General features: G+C 36.4%; 1 protein-coding gene and 1 pseudogene across 39 annotated transcripts in view; both read left to right on the top strand.

Moving 5' to 3' along the window:
* Positions 1 to 17,817, top strand: part of SLMAP (sarcolemma associated protein) — a 146,130-nt gene that overhangs the window by 49,923 nt on the left and 78,390 nt on the right. For 22 of the 39 annotated variants that reach the window (XM_077858408.1, XM_077858409.1, XM_077858400.1 and 19 more), the window contains exon 2: positions 10,930 to 11,077. In XM_077858408.1, the coding sequence (XP_077714534.1) occupies positions 10,930 to 11,077 (148 nt within the window). Of the gene's footprint in view, positions 1 to 10,929; positions 11,084 to 17,817 lie in introns of all 39 variants that reach the window. The other 17 variants (XM_077858399.1, XM_077858391.1, XM_077858389.1 and 14 more) reach the window with 1 other exon arrangement.
* Positions 14,493 to 16,207, top strand: LOC144291245 (rab GDP dissociation inhibitor beta-like; annotated as a pseudogene).

Raw genomic sequence — 17,817 nt, 5'->3', positions numbered from 1 at the left:
GCTCTGAATGTGTGAATTATCAAAACCTTGAAGAGAAAAAAAAAAAAAAAAACCTTGAAGAGATAAATCTCCAGAAGAATTAATTATGACTAAAAATGAAGAGACATGATTAAAGACCGTGGTACTCTAAACATTATAATTATAAGCTGGGCATCTGCTCAGTTGAAAGAGCATGTGACTCTTGATCTTGGTGTTGTTTTTTGAACCCCATGTAGGGTGTAGAGATTACTTAAAAATAAAATCCTAAAAAAAATTTATATGCCAGCCTGAGTGGTTGGGCCTAAAGGATGGAAAAGACCATCATGGCTATTTTCATTACCTTATTAAGCATTTAAAAAAGCTATGAATGTTCTTTTTGGGGGTAGATGTGCTATTTTATCTTTTAACATTTCCATTGAATTTGTTTGCCAAATAAAGTGTTTTATGTGTGGGCAGTTTTTTTTTTTTTTTTTCTAAGTAAGATCTACATTCCTATATTTTGCCAATTTTGCCAGTCTTTAATGGAAACTTTTTTTTTAGTTTCTTACTCTTCCCCACCTCTTAGTACTATATAAGTTAATGTCAACTGTCCTTAGACTGAGCCTATTGTATGCATTATTAAATAATATAAAGCTACAGCCTTTAAACCGAGTGACCTTGTTCAGTGTTTTCCACAAATGTGATCCCAATGATTTATTTTGTGGCAAATGAGGCTGTTATTCTATGACCCTTTTTCTTTCTCTTTCTTTTTGGTGAGCTGGCTCCATAAGAAGAAATTACTGTACAATGAATGTGCCTGGAATGTCACTTGGAGATGAAAAAAAAATCATGTCAAATTCATAACATTTATAAGACCTTTGGGTGGACAAGCTATTCTTGTTTCACATGTGAGATTTCATTTTGGTGGAGAACATTTTACCACTTTTCTGTGTATTTTCCTATAGCATATGATAAAACTATATTTCCACCTTTGGTGGCACAACTTAAAAATTTCAGCCTCTGAAACATGTGGTTCTTAGCTAGTCAGGAAGCCAAGAAGGTTATACAAATAAGAATATATATAAAATACATAAACAAATTCATGTATAATATGCATGATGTATTCTAAGAAATAACTAAATCGTTGGTGGCAAAAAATATGTAAGTCATGGATCTCCCTATTTCTAGTTACTCCCACTGCAAATCATCCTACACACAGCTGCTAGATTATCAGAGCTGTTAGAATAATCTCCCTAAAACAATATTTGCATCAAATCATTTAGTAGTGGCTTCTGTCAAGAAATCTCAACTCCTTAATACAGTGTGGAAGGCCTTCTCTTACAGCTTCACTTTATCTTGCATTTTCCCACTTCTTCCTTTGTTTGATTTTTGTTACTTCTGGGGCTGAGCATTAACTATATATATAAATGTACTGCAATACCTGTTCCTTCTCCACCTCCCTCTTCTCCTTGCCTTTCATTCAGATCACCGTGCTCACTTGTAAGTGCCTTCTTAGCAACTAACTGTGCCTAACTATTCTTTTCAGCAGCCTCTCAGGATTTTGGTATTTAATTCATGCTCTCTGGACTTATTCTCAGTGTTGAGGTGTTCTGCAGTTTGATTTTATTGATGCGCAGTCTCTCCAGGACAGGTGCCATGTAAATGATTTGCCTTAATGGTAGGTAGAGTTAGAGATGGAAAAAAAAAAAAAGAATTAGAGTTGAAATAGATTCTTACTATTTTGATTGCTTCAGGAAAACTTCATAAACAAGGTGAGATTTCATAAATTTGTACCCAAAGACCAGAGAGTGTTTAAAGTGGAGGAGGAAGATAGTATGGAGGTTTTAAAGGAATAAGAATGTCGAATCTGCAATAGCTAGGAGACCATGGCAAGCTACTTAATATATCTGACCTTAGTTTCTTAATCAATAAAATGGAGATGGGGGATCCCTGGGTGGCTCAGAGGTTTAGCGCCTGCCTTGGGCCCAGGGCCCAGGGCATGATCCTGGAGTCCCAGGATCGAGTCCCATGTCAGGCTCCCTGCATGGAGCCCGCTTCTCCCTCTGCCTGTGTCTCTGCCTCTCTCTCTCTATGTCTATCATGAATAAATAAATAAAATCTTTATATAAGATAGATAGATAGATAGATAGATAGATAGATAGATAGATAGATAGAATGGAGATGGTAATATCTATTTGGTAGGATTGTTGTGACAATCAGGAGTACCTGGACATAGCAGGCAGTCAATAAATGGTAGCTATTATCATAGATTAGGGACTTGTTTGACTTGGTTCTAGAAAAGATTTTTAGATTGAAATAGATGGGGGTGACATCATAAAAAATGGCAGAAAAGGAAGCTCCAAAAATCGATTCCTTCACCAAGACAACTATTAAGCTGGCATGAACTCTCCAAAGCAATTATTTTGGAATTCTTCAGCCTAGTTAAGCACTTGCAGCATCCAGTGGAGTGCTTAATATTGAAAGAGGCTGGTAAATTTCTGAGAATTTTGGTGCTTTGCACCAAATGGTGACTACCATTTTCTATCCCCCAGCCTTGTGACAAGCAGCTGGTGGTATGGTGGCCCATGATTCCTGATGTGACTTGCTTGTCCTTAAAAAATTGTGGTTGTATGTTTTGACTGCTGCTTTTGATTGCTAAGAGACTGACCATTGTTTTAAAACCCACAGGCTAGAGAGGTTTCCTGGCATCTGCCAAGAGAATTTAAAGAGACAGAATAGGGACATGTGGGTGGCTCAGCGGTTTAGCCTCAGCCTTTGGCCCAGGGCGTGATCCCGGGATCAAATCCCACGTTGGGCTCCCTGCATGGAGCCTGCTTCTCCCTCTGCCTGTGTCTCTGCCTCTCTCTCTCTCCCTCTCTCTCTGTCTCTCATGAATAAATAAATACAATCTTAAAATAAATAAAGAGACAGAATATCCCTGTCCTCTTTTTCTGATTGCATCCTGGCATTTAGGGAAATCTGTGTCAGGACTCTGGCTGAACAGAACGGAGACTTCCATGACAGCACAAAACAAGGAATATAGTCTTTGCAAAAAAAAAAAAAAAAAAAAATTGGAAAAGTCACTAAACAAATAACTGTATCCTTCAAATAATAATAGCAATCTCTAGAAAGAGAAGAGAACCTAATTTCTAGAATTACCACATTACAATATTTGGGATGTCTGATTTTCAACAAAAATTACAAAACATTCAAAGAAACAGAAATTATGGCCCATTCACAGGAGAAAAAATATCCCAGCTCAGACAGTGGACTTATTAGACGAAGACTTTGACTATTTTAAATATGCTCAAAATGCTGAAGGAAGACATGAACAAAGAACTAAAGAAAATCAGGGAAATAATTTGTAAACAAGTGGTGAATATCAATAGAGAGAAATAGAAAGTACAATGGCTGGAATAAAAATCAGTGAAAGGTTTGGTGGCATATTTGAGCAGGCAAAAGAAAGAATCAAGAAACTTGAAGATAGGGCCATTGAAATACCCTGAGAACCAGAAAGAAAAAGATGAAGGAAAATAACAGAACCTAAGGGACATCAGCATCAAGTGTACCAACATGCACATTATGGAAATACCAGAAGTCTAATAGAGGGGGAAAGAATGGAACAGGAAAAAAAAATTTTTTTTTAAGATTTTATTTATTTATTCATAGAGACACACAGAGAGAGAGAGAGAGGCAGAGACACAGGCAGAAGGAGAAGCAGGCTCCATGCAGCGAGCCTGATGTGGGACTCGATCCCGGGTCTCCAGGATCACACCCCAGGCTGCAGGCGGCGCTAAACCGCTGCGCCACTGGGGCTGCCCCAGAAAAAAAAATTTTAAGAAATAATGGGTGAAAAGAATGTAATGGTTTTAGCTCTTATATTTAAGTCTTTGATCCATTTTGAGTTGTTTTGTATATGGGATAAAGTAACTTTATTTATTTATTTTTTGCATGTGGTTATCCGGTTGTCCCGGGTCCATTCATTGAAGGGCTCTTCTTAAACCATTTGATGGTCTTGGCACATGTTGAAATTCAGTTGGATGTAGATGTACAGTTTTATTTTTATTTCTGGAATCTTTTTTAGAAAAATATTTTATTTATTTATTTATTTATTTATTTATTTATTTATTTATTTATTTATTTATGAGAGACACACAGAGGTGGAGACATAGGCAGAGGCAGAAGCAGGCTCCATGCAGGGAGCCCGATGTGGGACTTGATCCTGGGACTCCAGAATCACGTCCTTGGCCTAAGGCAGATGTTTAACTGCTGAGTCACCCAGGTGTCCCTATTTCTGGAATCTTAATTTTACTTTTACTAAGTTATGTCTGTTCTTATGCCTGTACCACACGGTTTAGATTACTGTAGTTTTGTAGTAAGTTTTGAATTCAGAAAGTGAATCTTCCAACTTTGTTCTTTTTCAAGATTGTTTTGCCTATTCAGGGTTCCTTGTGATTCTATACAAATTTGAGGATTGACTTTCCCATTTCTGCAAAAAAGGCTGTTTGAATTTTGATAGGGGCTGCATTAAATCTGTAGATCACTTTGGTTAATATTGACACCTTAACAATATTAATTAAGTCTTTAAATCCATGAATATGGATTAGGATGCTTTTCTATTTCCTTAATATTTTATAGTTTTCAATGTATATGTCTTTTACCCTTTTGGTTAAATTTATTCCTAGGTGCTTTATTTAGGTGCTTTTTAAAATGGAATTGCTTTGTTAATTTCCTTCTTGGAATTTTCATTGCTGATGTGTAAAAATACAACTGGTTCTTGTGTGTTTATTTTGTAAGCTACAACACGGCCGAATTTGCTTCTTAGCTTTCTTTTTTTTTTTTTTTTTTAAGATTTTATTTATTTATTCATGAGAGACAGAGATTCAGAGAGAGGCAGAGGGAGAAGCAGGCTCCATGTAGGGAGCCTGATGTGGGACTCAATCCCAGGACTCCAGGATCACACCCTGAGCCAAAGGCAGACGCTCAACTGCTGAGCCACCCAGGCGTCCCTCTCTTAGCTTTCTTGTGGGTTCTTTGGGATTTTCTATATATAGAATCATGTCATCTGTGAATAGGCATAGTTTACTTCTTCCTTTCCATTTGGGATACCTCCCCCCCCCCCCCTTTTTCTTGTGTCTGGCTAGAACTTCCAGTAAGCATTGCATATCAATAGTGAAAGCAAGCTTCCTTTTTCATGTTCCTGATATTAGGAAGAAAGCTTTCACACTTTCACCATTGAGTATGAGGTTAGCTGTGACGTTTCCTTTATCATGTTGAAGAAGTTCCTTTCTAATCCTAGCTGAGTGTTTGTTTTTTTAATCATAAAATGGTATATAGGTTTTTGTCATGTGCCTTTTCTGTATCAATTGACATGATGGTGTGGGGTTTTGTCTTTCTGTTATTGTGGCATGTTACATTGATTGACTTCTGTTGAACCACTTGGGATAAATTCCACCTTTTTCAGCCAGTCTCTGCTTTTCCAGCGTGGAGTGAATTGTAAGTTAGGCTGAACAGAGGTAAGGGCCTTGCGTCAGTCCTTTAGCCCCAGACAGGTTAGAACAGATAAGACAAGATAATTTGTGATTTAGATCTACTCTGCTCTCTCTGGAACCAGGTTCCAGGGTCCCACATGGGGAATGTAGGCTGATGTCTTCAGGACTTCTGTAACACTGGAGAAGGGGATAGGACAAAAGTAAGTAATGCCACAAAGATGTCTTACGATTTTAAAGTTGCTTTTTTCTTGATTCAGTATTCACTTTGTGGCTGTAAGACTGTCTTCCAGAGTTCTAATTCTAATAAAGTTGGTTCTGACAGTTTCTATATGTTTTTCAATGTTTCTGAAGGGGGATGAGAGCTGGAAGCTGCCTACTCTGCCATTTTTTGATGTCACTTCATTTCTTTTAGATTTTTAAAAATTTCCTTCTTTTTCACCTTTTATTTCTCCTAATGGATTATTTGTTATAGTTAGTCACTTGTGTCCTTCTAATTTTGTGTTCATTTTTGAACGATTCTTTTTCTTTTGTTTTGAGTTCTTTCCCTCTTCTGGAGTTTTGTAATTATGATTTTTGTTTCTTTCTCATGTCTGAATTATTTTCTTAATGTCTCTTAGCTTGTTTTGAAATAGCATGTTATAATTTTGATCTCAAGGTCTGCCCCTTCATTATCTGTAGGGATATTAGTCTAGTCTATTCTTTAGTCTCAATTTTCTTAAAATAACTGTATAGGATGGGACTTGGATATTTTTCTGTTGCTCATTTTTATGTGAAATTTGTTTTCCTGAACTTTTAGAAGGGCGTCATGGTTCAGGAGAACTTTTCTAATGTCACACAGCTCCCCCTCCTGTTGTTTTTGTAAAATAAACTCAAATACATGGTGGCTTCCTTCTCCTCCATTTTTATCTGGATCTTTTCTTTCTTTGTCTCTGTTGTCCCTACCTTGCTCAATTTTGCCTCCACATCCAGCAACTTCCCTCACTGTAGAGCCCTATCTTGAAATGCAATTTTTGGTGGTAGATTGATTTTAAGAATTCATATGACTCAGACTGCTCTAGCCTTTTACAGAACTTAACTCATGCTTACTTGTTATTGGACTGGGCTAAAGCTTTTCCATTTTCAACTTCTCTCAAATTGGCCATCACACTCTCCAGTGAATACCTAATGACTATCTTAGGGTTCTCCTCAAGTCCTTAAAAATGTACCATTGTTTCCTTTATACATCCTCCTGCTCAGGTGCAGGTTTCATATATTTCTGGTGGCTGTTGATGTTTTCCTCATTCACTTTTGAGGTTCATGTAGATACCTTGTCATCTGGTTTTGTTGTAAATACTATCCTTGGAATTTCAGTTTTGCTATTTTAGTCTATTTGATTTTAGGTGGTAATTCAGGTAGATTAAAAATCTGGACATAACATCTGCCATCTAGAATCCATAATCCGTTCTGTGTTCACATCTTAAAACGTACCATGTATGGGCTTAGAGTTTTTGCACTCTGAGCTATGGCATGTCTATTATATAGTGCTTTGTTCTGAAGTTTTAGTTGAAATGCTATTAATCTATCAGTTTTTGGATATTGCAAAACCTATCAATGTAAGAAAGGTTAGAAAGAAGCAGTTTATCATTATATTGGAAATGAAAGTATTTCTAGATTTTAGCAAAGTTGAAAGTGATGCAAAATGTATTTGTTTATGGAATGAACGGTAAGAATTTTCTGAAGGCCAAAGAGCAAATTATGTAACATGTGGAGTATAGTGCCTGGGTCATTGAAAGTAATCAAAATCACCAAGGGACAAGGAAAAGTAATGCGGCAGGGAGAATCTTTTGGTTCAAGGACAACCATCAATGTCTGATTTCTGGGAAAAACAAGGGGTTAATCAGAGGTAAAGTCTGAAAACAGTGTAAGTTGAACTTGGGCCCCTAAGCTACAGAGGGTTTTATAAATTCAGGGCTACTTAAATACCTGCTTGAAGTGAATGCCTGGTGGCTAGTGCAAACACTAGAGCTGCTTGAGCATTTTTTATATTACTAGGAAATAAAGATAGTTAAAGCTTCAACAGGATTTGAAAAAAAATTTTAGAGTAGCCAAAACTGATGTCTTTTAAGGAAAAAAAAGAGACGCCTGATAGAAGAACATTTATTTATCATCATAGAGGAGAAAAATATTTCTGGTTGAAAAGTGACAAAGGACCAGCTAACATACCTACCTACAGGAAGTGCTTACAGGACTATAAGCACAGTCCCTTGCAAACAAATTACCTTCAGGAACCTAAACTGTACATAGAATAGTTTCCGTACAATTTAGACTGAATAATAGCAGATTATTACATAGAAGATACAGAAGCATCACTTTTAATAACAGTCTTTCAAAACACCCATGGACAGAAGGTTAAATCATATCAATGAAAATAGTTTTGTAGGGAAGTAGACTAATGTGGTCTAGCTATAAACAAGTGCAAAGGCTCAGGTACATGAGTGAGGTTAGTGTGGCTGAGAGAGATGAGGGTAGAAGGTAGTGGACGTTAATGAGTTTGGAGAGAAAACCAAGAGCAAGATCATGTAGGGCCTTATAGACTATAATGATAAGAACTTTAGGTTTCATTCTAAGGTATTTGGAAGCTATTAGCAGATTGAGACTAGAGAAAGGGTGGACAACTACTGTAAACGATACGTTCACACTAAATGGAGGCTGTGCTTCGGACAGCGATACAGATGTGTAAGAATGAAAAGAACCTGGGTTAATGTTGACTTTAAATTTTTTTAATTAAAAAATTTGTGATTGTAGAGTTATGCAAAAGCCATGTAAGAGGTTGAAACATATACACACCTTTTTGTTTTCCAAAGCTTGCTAACAGTAGTGAACGTCATTTCATATATTCTTATTTCTGTTCTGTTCTTTTTAAGTTTAAATCAAAATGCTAGCCACAGACTACTAAATGACTTTGTAACACACTAATGGATCAGAACTCGAAGTTTGTAAAACACTATATATCAAGTATAAATCCTTTAGCTTGTTAAGACACACAGTACTACAAATGACCAAGCCAGAATCCAGATATTGCCACATTTCCCATGAATATGTTCATTAAAAAACAAAAACCAAATTCCCTTACATGGTGTAACAGTAGGTTCGAGGGTAGAGGAAAAATTGTGAGGGTAAGTATTCCTACTTGAGTGTATTACTGTGCTTCTCTCCCGGTGTAAAATGGTAAGGCCTGTAAATTTCAAATGGACTTGTAAAATATCAACACAATTTTCATTATTAATGGTCTGTAATTAGGTATACAAACTGCTAGCCAAAGTGACAGTTGGTCTCTTTTGAATTACAGAGAATGTCATTTATAGACATCCTAGTGGCTTTTAAATTGCTCCCTAGGAATTAATGAGATGTCATTTTCATATTTTCTTCAAGTTGTATATTCTTTTGTTGTGTTTCATTTTTGAAAAGAGCTTGTGGGAGGAGTGAAGGATAAATGAAACATAAAGGTCAGTGTGAAGTAATGGAGAAAAAATGGACCTTTCTGTTCTTTTTTTTTTTTTTTTTTTTTTTTTTTTATTGGTGTTCAATTTACTAACATACAGAATAACACCCAGTGCCCGTCACCCATTCACTCCCACCCCCCGCCCTCCTCCCCTTCTACCACCCCTAGTTCGTTTCCCAGAGTTAGCAGTCTTTATGTTCTGTCTCCCTTTCTGATATTTCCCACACATTTCTTCTCCCTTCCCTTATTTTCCCTTTCACTATTATTTATATTCCCCAAATGAATGAGAACATATAATGTTTGTCCTTCTCCGACTGACTTACTTCACTCAGCATAATACCCTCCAGTTCCATCCACGTTGAAGCAAATGGTGGGTATTTGTCATTTCTAATAGCTGAGTAATAGGACCTTTCTGTTCTATTATTTGAATCCCTGCTCCTATCTCTGTGTCCTTTGGAAGATACTTGCCTGTGCCTCATTTTTCTTAATTACAAATGGAAATAATATCTGTATCATAAATATAATGTTAAGATTAAATGAGGACCTGGTGGTATAACATATGTTTTAATAAATATTAGTGTTCTTCTTTCCTTTCTTCCTTAGGAAGGTATTCAGTGAAATATGTTGCTAGAATAAGCAGGGCTGGAGAGCAGGGCTAGAAAAATGCAAAAAGAAAGGTACACTTTTTTATTCATTTTTCTCTTCCTAGTAAGTCTGTTGTGCATGATCCCAATTGTTGTTTCTTTTAGAATAGGTGGATGATAAATAGGTAGGCTTTCTGTGCCTCCTGTTACCTCTCCCTTTTTAAAGAGGGAAGTTACTCAAGTGATGAAAGGCAAGTTTAGGAGCCCAGGAAATAATAGCTTCATAGCTGATTTCCAGTATTTTAGTTCCAAGTGTCTCCGGCTTGCTTTATTACAAAGAATTTACTGGAGATATGTCATTCCTGATACCAAGTACGTTAGCTAACTGATAGCTATTAAATATAGGTGTTCGAAAACCAATTGTCCTTGGCTGTGGAATAAACATTTCCTTTTATTTAGCTCTGATATCCTTGGAACAACATTACAAAGAGTGAAATGGAAAGATAGGATTTTCTCTAGCTGGCTTTTTTGTTTGTTTGTTTGTTTGTTTTTAAATAACAGCTTTATTGAAATATTCACATACTATAAAATTCACCCTTTTAAAGTGTACAATTCATTGGTTTTTAGTATATTCACAAAACTATGTGACCATTGCTATTATTTAAGTTTTGGAACATTTTTAATCACCCCCAAAGAAAACCTTGTACCCATTAGCAGTCATTTTCTGCCATCACTCTCCCACCCCTTTACCTTTTTTATACCCTGGTATCTTAACTCCTTGCAACCAAAAATGTGCTTTTTGTCTCTATGGATTTGTTTATTCTGGATATTTCATATAAATGAAATTATATACTATATGGTCTTTTGCAGTAAACTCCTTACTGTAATATTTTAAAAGTTTATGTTGTAGCATGACTCAGCGCTTCATTACTTTATATTGCCAAATAATATAATATAATATGAATACACTGCATTCTGTTTACCTGTTCATCAGTGGATGGATGTTCAGGTTGTTTTCACTTTTTGGCTATTATGAATAATGCTACTATGAACACTCATGTACAAGTTTTTGTGAGGACATATGTTTTCAGTTCTCTTGAGTATGTGTGTGTGTGTATGTATTCCCCAATTGAATTGCTGGATCATGTGCTTTTTGTTTAACGTTTTGAGGACTTCATAAACTGTTTTCCAGAGTGATTGCAGCATTTTGTCTAGCTGGATTTTTAAATCACTTGGTTTCAGGTTCTAATTTCATATATATTAAAGGAGAGCCTTAGCTGAAACAAATGGTTTGAATTGGTAGGGGAAAATATCCACCTGTAGTAGTTTGCAAAGGTGGGAGTCCTTTCTCTTAAAGTAGGTTTGGAATTATTAGTACTAATCTTTGTTTTTTGTTCTTGTTTTTGTTTTGCAGTTTTATCTCCAAGACACTAAAAGTAGTAACGGTACCTTTATAAATAGCCAGAGATTGAGTCGAGGCTCTGAAGAAAGTCCACCATGTGAAATTCTTTCTGGTGATATTATCCAGTTTGGGGTAGATGTAACGGAGAACACACGGAAAGGTACGGGTATGGATCGATTTTTCCTATTTGTCTTTTTAAGTTTAAAAAATTTCTATTTGTTATAAAACATTTTATGTTTGTAAAAGCATTTACATACAGCATTACATGCAGTAAAAAGAATCTCTTACTTCCCCCATTGCTTTTCTAAAACTTTAAATTACGAAATGTTAATAAGTGATTTATATTTTTCATCACAGTGTGAAACTATAGGATGCTCTTGTGTTACTTTAGGAAATAGTTGGTTGTGGTGACAGCCTACCCAACCAACAGAATATTAACCCATAAGGATATTTATCATTAACAAGAATGCAGGAGGGTAGGTCCAGACTTTGTTTACTTGACTTGGTGATGTTATGAGGAATCCAGGGTTACTGCCCTAATATGTTTGTCTCTTATGCAGGATGGCAGCAGCCACAGGCCTTATTTCCTTCATGCCAGTATCTTTGGAAAAAACTGTGAGGCAGGGACAAAATGTCTTTCTGTAGGGCTCTTTTTTTTTAATGTCTTTGGTAGAAGATTTACACTCCTCTTGTCTCACTGACCACATACATACCTAAGTATGGCTACAAAGAAACCTGGGAAGTTACTTACCTGACAGAAGGAATTAGGAGATCCATGATTGTTATTGGTCAGTTACGAGTTATCCAGTCCAGTTGTGTGCACATTTTTGCCCCAAACACAATTAGAGTTCTGTAGGCAGTTATTAGCACTTATCAAGATCCAAAATTTCACATCTCACAGTTTTTGAAACTCGAAGTTCTCTAGTAAATAAATGTAGATAGTCTTCATTTTTACAATTCTAAAGCTTTCTGGCTTTACCTGCTTCACTGTCTATGTGACGACCATGAAGTTCTGTGGATCATAAAACTAAATGAATAGGAGCTAGAAGTATACAGTTATGTTGTCTTAGTTTTTTTTTTTTTTTTTTTTTTAAAGATTTTATTTATTCATGAGAGAGGCAGAGAGATAGGCAGAGGGGAAAGCAGGCTTCCTGCAGGGATCCTGATGCAGGCGGGACTTGATCTGAGGACCTTGGGGTCACAACCTGAGCCAAAGGCAGATGCTCAGCCACTGAGATACCCAGGTGCCCCCTCTGTCTTAGTTTAATATGGGCAATGGAACCAATTGACAAGTTTCTCCTTTTGCTTCTCTGAACATACTTTGATCTGGTGATACCCTAAGTCATCAGTATCTGACATTTTGCACAGTAGACATGGGGATGAAGATGGGTAGTTGGTGATGCTGCTACTGTGTGTGTGCTTGTACATGTACATTTACATACTTTTCACTGGTTGTTGCAACTGCAGTATTATTTTTACTGGGTTTTGATGCCTTCTCAGGGAGTTAGGTTTTGATATTTGAATTCTGGTAGGGTCAAAACTTAGGAATTTCCATTTACAACTGTAAAATAGTTTGTATTTTGATACAAACTACTCAGTACACCTTACTAAGAAAGCTCACCTTATTTATGACCATACTAAGAACAGCTTTGTTGCCACTGTAGCATCTGTTGCCACATCACACCACCTCTGGTACCAAGTCATTCAGCAAACACTTACTCAGCCCCAGCTGTGAGTAACCCACAGAGAAGACAGAGAATTTGATTACATGTTTTTCCCAGGGAATGTCAGTCTTTTTGCCTTGCATTTCCCAAAGAGAATTAATAGGTGTTAATTAATAAAAGAATGAGATTGTCAAATACACTTAGGAAATACTTAGTTAACCAAAAGTAAATAGGACTTCTCAGAGTCCTTAATACACTAGCATATATGCCGATCTCGGGGGGGGGGGGGGGGGTGACTGTTCTAGAATGCAGCTCTTTCCAAACTCCTTCCCACTCTTCTTTCCCATCTAGCTGTGAGAGATACTCTTTAGAACATGCTGTAGGAAGCTAAGAGGACAGTCCTGAAATTCAGAGTTATTATTAGTGCACCATTATTTTAGCAACATTAGATTCTTTCAGGCTTCTTTGAATATTTATGTTTTATGCCAACTTTAAGGAAATTAAATAAAGAAAAATTCATCATTTAAAATGTTGTTTCTTTTGGTATTTATTCCTTCAAAAAGTTGACATTCCTGGGCTCTTGGGAGACAGCTCTATCACTAGTTGAGTACTACCTGTATATGCCAGGGAAAAAGTTAGACTTTGTCCTATGCTAAACAGTACTATGATAAGCTTTATATCACTTGAAAAATCCTACTGAAATTATACAGCACTACCGGTTAACTCCTGGATCAAGGAAGAACTCAAAAAAAAAAAAAAAAAAAAAAAAAGGAAGAACTCAAAAGGGGAATTTTAAACTATGTAGAAAGGAAAGGAAAGACTTTTATACTAAAATACAGTAAATCCTTTACTCAGATAAAAATTAATCATCTTAAATTCCTTCTCTACTAAAGAAGTACTATGAAGGAACTTGTCATTTAGGAGAAGTCAGAAAAAGAACAAGAAAAAGAAGTTGGGAAATAAAAAGCAGAAATTAATGAAATAAGCAAAAACATACAGAAGGGATAAGCAGACCAAATGCTGGTTTTGTAAAAATCATCCAGCCAACCAACAAACAATACAACAGGTAATTCGTAAGCCTTGATTCCCTTATTAGGTTAAAAAAAAAATACTAGCAAAAATACACAAGATAAGGAATGAAAAAGACATAAACACAGATACAGGAAGTACTAAAAGAATTTTGAGAAACTAGTACATGCCAACCTATGACAAGGAATGGAGCTAGAGTAAAATACTTTCCTAGCAAAATTATGCCAAGATGTAGAAAACTTGAGTAAACTGATTTCCTTAGAAGAAACTAAGAAGTTATTAAAGATTGACCAGAACCAGAGGTTCTGGTCATATTATTCACAGCTGAATAATGGTCTTATCTTTAAAAGCATGTAAATTCAATGTTATTTGAATAATCCAAACATGCATAAATGTGGAAAGCTGTCAGAATCCTTTAGAGAAGCCAGCAGCATATCACTAATGCCAAATTCTCATAAAGGTACAGTTCAAAGACAGAAAACTAGCACTAATTTCACTTGTGATGATAGAGGAAAAATTCTGATTAAGGTATTAATAAATTAACTTCAGAAATGAAGCTAGAATAAACAACAAAGTGGGTTTTATTCTAAGATTTTAAAAAATGATTCAGTATTGGGGAACTCTATTAACACTGTCCACAAACTAAAAATGTTACATGAAAATCATATTACTGTATAACCAGTAGGTATTGAAAAGGCATTGGATTCTTCTCTTCCCATCTGAGCTGGAGGCCAACCTCTCTTCCTTGGCAGCTCTGTTTTACTTCTAGCCCTGGCTTTCCTTTTCCATCAGACGGGCCAGAGTGCTTCCTCTTGCTTCAGGTTGGCTGTATAGCCTCTGGCCCCTCCAGGCCCTGTGCTTTTCTCTTTTCTTCAGGCTTAGGTCCTCCCTCTCCCCCACCATGAATGAGGAGTATGAAGTATTCCTGCTGGGCACCAGCCTGACTGAATATATCCTGTCAGGTATAATGTCAGTGAATGGAAAGAAAGTTCTTCACATGGATAGAAACCTGTATTATAGAGAAGAAGGTTCTTCTATAACACCTCTGGAAGATGTATACAAAAGATTTAGAATACCGGTGTACCACCATCATTAGTGGGGATAGGAAGAGACTGGAACGTTGACTTAATTCCTAAGTTCCTTATGGTCAGTGGTCAGCTGGTTAAGATGCTGCTTTATACAGAGGTCACTGCTATCCACTTTTCAAAGTGACTGAAGGGAGCTTTGTCTATAAGGGAGGAAAAATCTACAAGGTTCCTTCCACTAAAGCAGAAGCCCTGGCATCTAGCTTAATGAGATTGTTTGAAAAACGTTGCTTCAGAAGATCCCTAGTGTCTGTTGCCAGCTTTGATGAAAAAGATCCCTGAACTTTTGAGGACATTGATCCTAAGAAGACTGCAATTTGAGAGTACAAGAAATTTGACTTGGGACAAGATGTCATAGATTTTACTGGCCATGCCCTGGCATCTTATAGAACCAATGACTATTTGGGGCACCTGGGTGTTTCAGTTGGTTAAGTGTCTGCCTTCAGCTCAGGTCATGATCCCGGGCTTCTGGGATGGAGCCCCGTGTCGGGTCACCCTTTCCTTCTGACCCCCCACCCTGCTCATGCTCTAACTCATTCTCTCAAAACGAATAAATAAAAAATGTTAAGAAAAAAATAAAAACCAATTACTGTTTAGATCAACCATGCTGTGAAACCATTAATAGGATTAAACTTCACAAGTGTCTGGCAAGATACAGCGAAAGTCCAGACCTTTATCTTTTGTATGGTCTTGGAGAACTCAGCCCTGGGATTTGCAGGGCTATGTGCTATTTATGATGGTACCTACATGCTCAATAAACCAACTGAAGAAATCGTACAAAATGGAGGAGTGATTGTTGTGAAATCTGAAGGAGAGGTTAATCACTGTAAGCAGCTCATTTGTAATCCCAGCTATGCAAAAGACCAGGTAGAAAAAGTGAGCCAAGTGATCAGTTATCTGCATCCTCAGGCACCCCATCAAGAACATCAGTGGTACCAGCTCCTGCCAGATTATCATTCCCCAGAACCAAGTCAGTCAGAAGCCAGATAGCTATGTCTGCATGATTTCCTCCATACACAGTGTGGCAGCACAAGGAAGGTATATCGCCATAGTTAGTACAACTGTGGAGACCTTTCAAGGAGCCAGGGAAAGAAATCAGATCAGCTTTGGAGCTTTTGGAGCCAATTGAATAGAAATTTGTTAACATTAGTGACCTCCTTGTACCAAAAGACTTGGAAACAGAAAGCCAGGTCTTTATTTTCTGCATATACAATGCTCCAACTCATTTTGAAACAACTTGTGATAACATCAAGGACACCTGGAAGAGGATGACGGAATCTGAGTTTGACTTAGAGGAAATGAAGCACAAATTATATTAATGGGGAAGACTAATACCAGTACCTTTTATTATCTAATTAGGACAAACTTCTGGCAAATGATGTATACTGTATGAAATCAATATTATAAGGCCCGCTTTTATAATCAAAACTGAGATTGCAGAGCACTGTATTAGTAAATGTTCCTTTCCCTTCTAATATCATGTATGAACTTGTTTTCAAGTGGCTATTCAGAATTGGCAGATTACCATATTATATTCAGTTTAATCAATACTAGGTTTTTTTCCTAGTGAAAGATCAGTTTTTAAAAAACATTGTCATACTGATTCAGAGCACTTGATAATGTATTTGTATCTTTTAATCAGTGTAGCCTTTGCAGTTGTATGCTTCTGCTGCTCAAGAGCTGGATCAGTACAATTTGTGTGTCATCTGTCCTCTTGATGTTAAAGGAATTAGAAATTGTCCATAATCTGGGACAGAAGCCCTATGTTTTCCCTACACCTTTACATTTTGTGTTCTGTCAAGTGTTATAGGTGCCCATGGAAAACAGCCACCAGTTGGAGTTATGTGGGCCTAAAATTCTAACCCAACTTCAAACCAAGTCATTTTAGAGGACGACTGTGTGCAGTGTTTTAACCTTATACAGTTGATGAGAACAAAGGGAAAGAAACTCAGTCATAGACCATGTAAAAGTAGAAGCTTCTTTTGTATTCTAGATGTGACCTCTTCAATGATGCCTGTCTCAAAATGGCTCCAAATGATTTCTGTACTGCAAAATAAAGCCAAACTCTGAAAACCTAAAAAAAAAAAAAAAAAAAAAAAAAAGCATTTGATCAAGTTTAGGAGTTTCCTAATAAAAATTCTAAATAAATAGAATGAATAGAAAAAACTAAATAACATAAGAATTTTAATTAAAATAGAATAAAAAGGGGTGCCTGGGTGGCTCAGTCAGTCAGGTGTCTGACTCTTGATTTTTTTGGCTCAGGTCATGATATCAGTGTTATGAGATTGAGCCCCAAATTGGGCTTCATGCACTCTGGGCATGGAGCCTGCTTAAGATTCTCTCCTCCTACCTCTGCTTGCACACTCACACACTCTCTCTCTCTCTCTCTTTCTCAAAAAAAAAAATAAATAAAAACAGAACAAAAGTAGCACAAATGCTATACAGGTGTAAAAATGTATGAACTAAATTTACATATATCAGTAAGGATAAATCTCAAACATTCTCTCAAGCAAATTGCAGAAGGATATGCGTGGTACAATACTATTTACATAAAGCATGAATTAATGTAAAACAGTACTACATAGTGCTTTTGAATATATTTATAGTAAGAATATAAAATTAGACACTTGAAATGATAAAAAATAGTTTGTGAGAATGTATGAAAGGATTTCTTTTCATCACTGTGCATAGAACAAATGAAGCATAATTTTAAAATTGCCCATTGTGTAGCTATTATAAAGAATAAATTAGGATTATATGAATTGTAGAGATTTGTATAAGATACACTGTTGAGGAAAGAATCACTATTAATAATTCATGATTTTAAAAAGTCTCACCAATCTCTATAAATGTACATGTTCATGTATGTGTTTGAATATGATTATATGAACATAGGGGAAAAAGCATAGAAGGATGTATACTAGGTCATTACTGTGAGTCATCCTGGAGTGGGGTGGAGGGAAGAAGTAAAGGAGAAGAGGAAGCCAAATTAAAAAGGATGGGGCTAATGTGGCTGCAATTGAAAACCTTCCACTATCTGTGTCATTTATGTATTTATGTGAAATGAATATATAAAAGGAAATTTCAAAAAATATATATAAAAATATTTTGTGTGTGTGTGT

Source organism: Canis aureus, chromosome 19 (genome assembly GCF_053574225.1).
Source record: "Canis aureus isolate CA01 chromosome 19, VMU_Caureus_v.1.0, whole genome shotgun sequence".
Taxonomy (NCBI): domain Eukaryota; kingdom Metazoa; phylum Chordata; class Mammalia; order Carnivora; family Canidae; genus Canis; species Canis aureus.
Note: the sequence above shows the minus strand (reverse complement) of the source record. Positions and strands in the feature narration are given on the sequence as shown.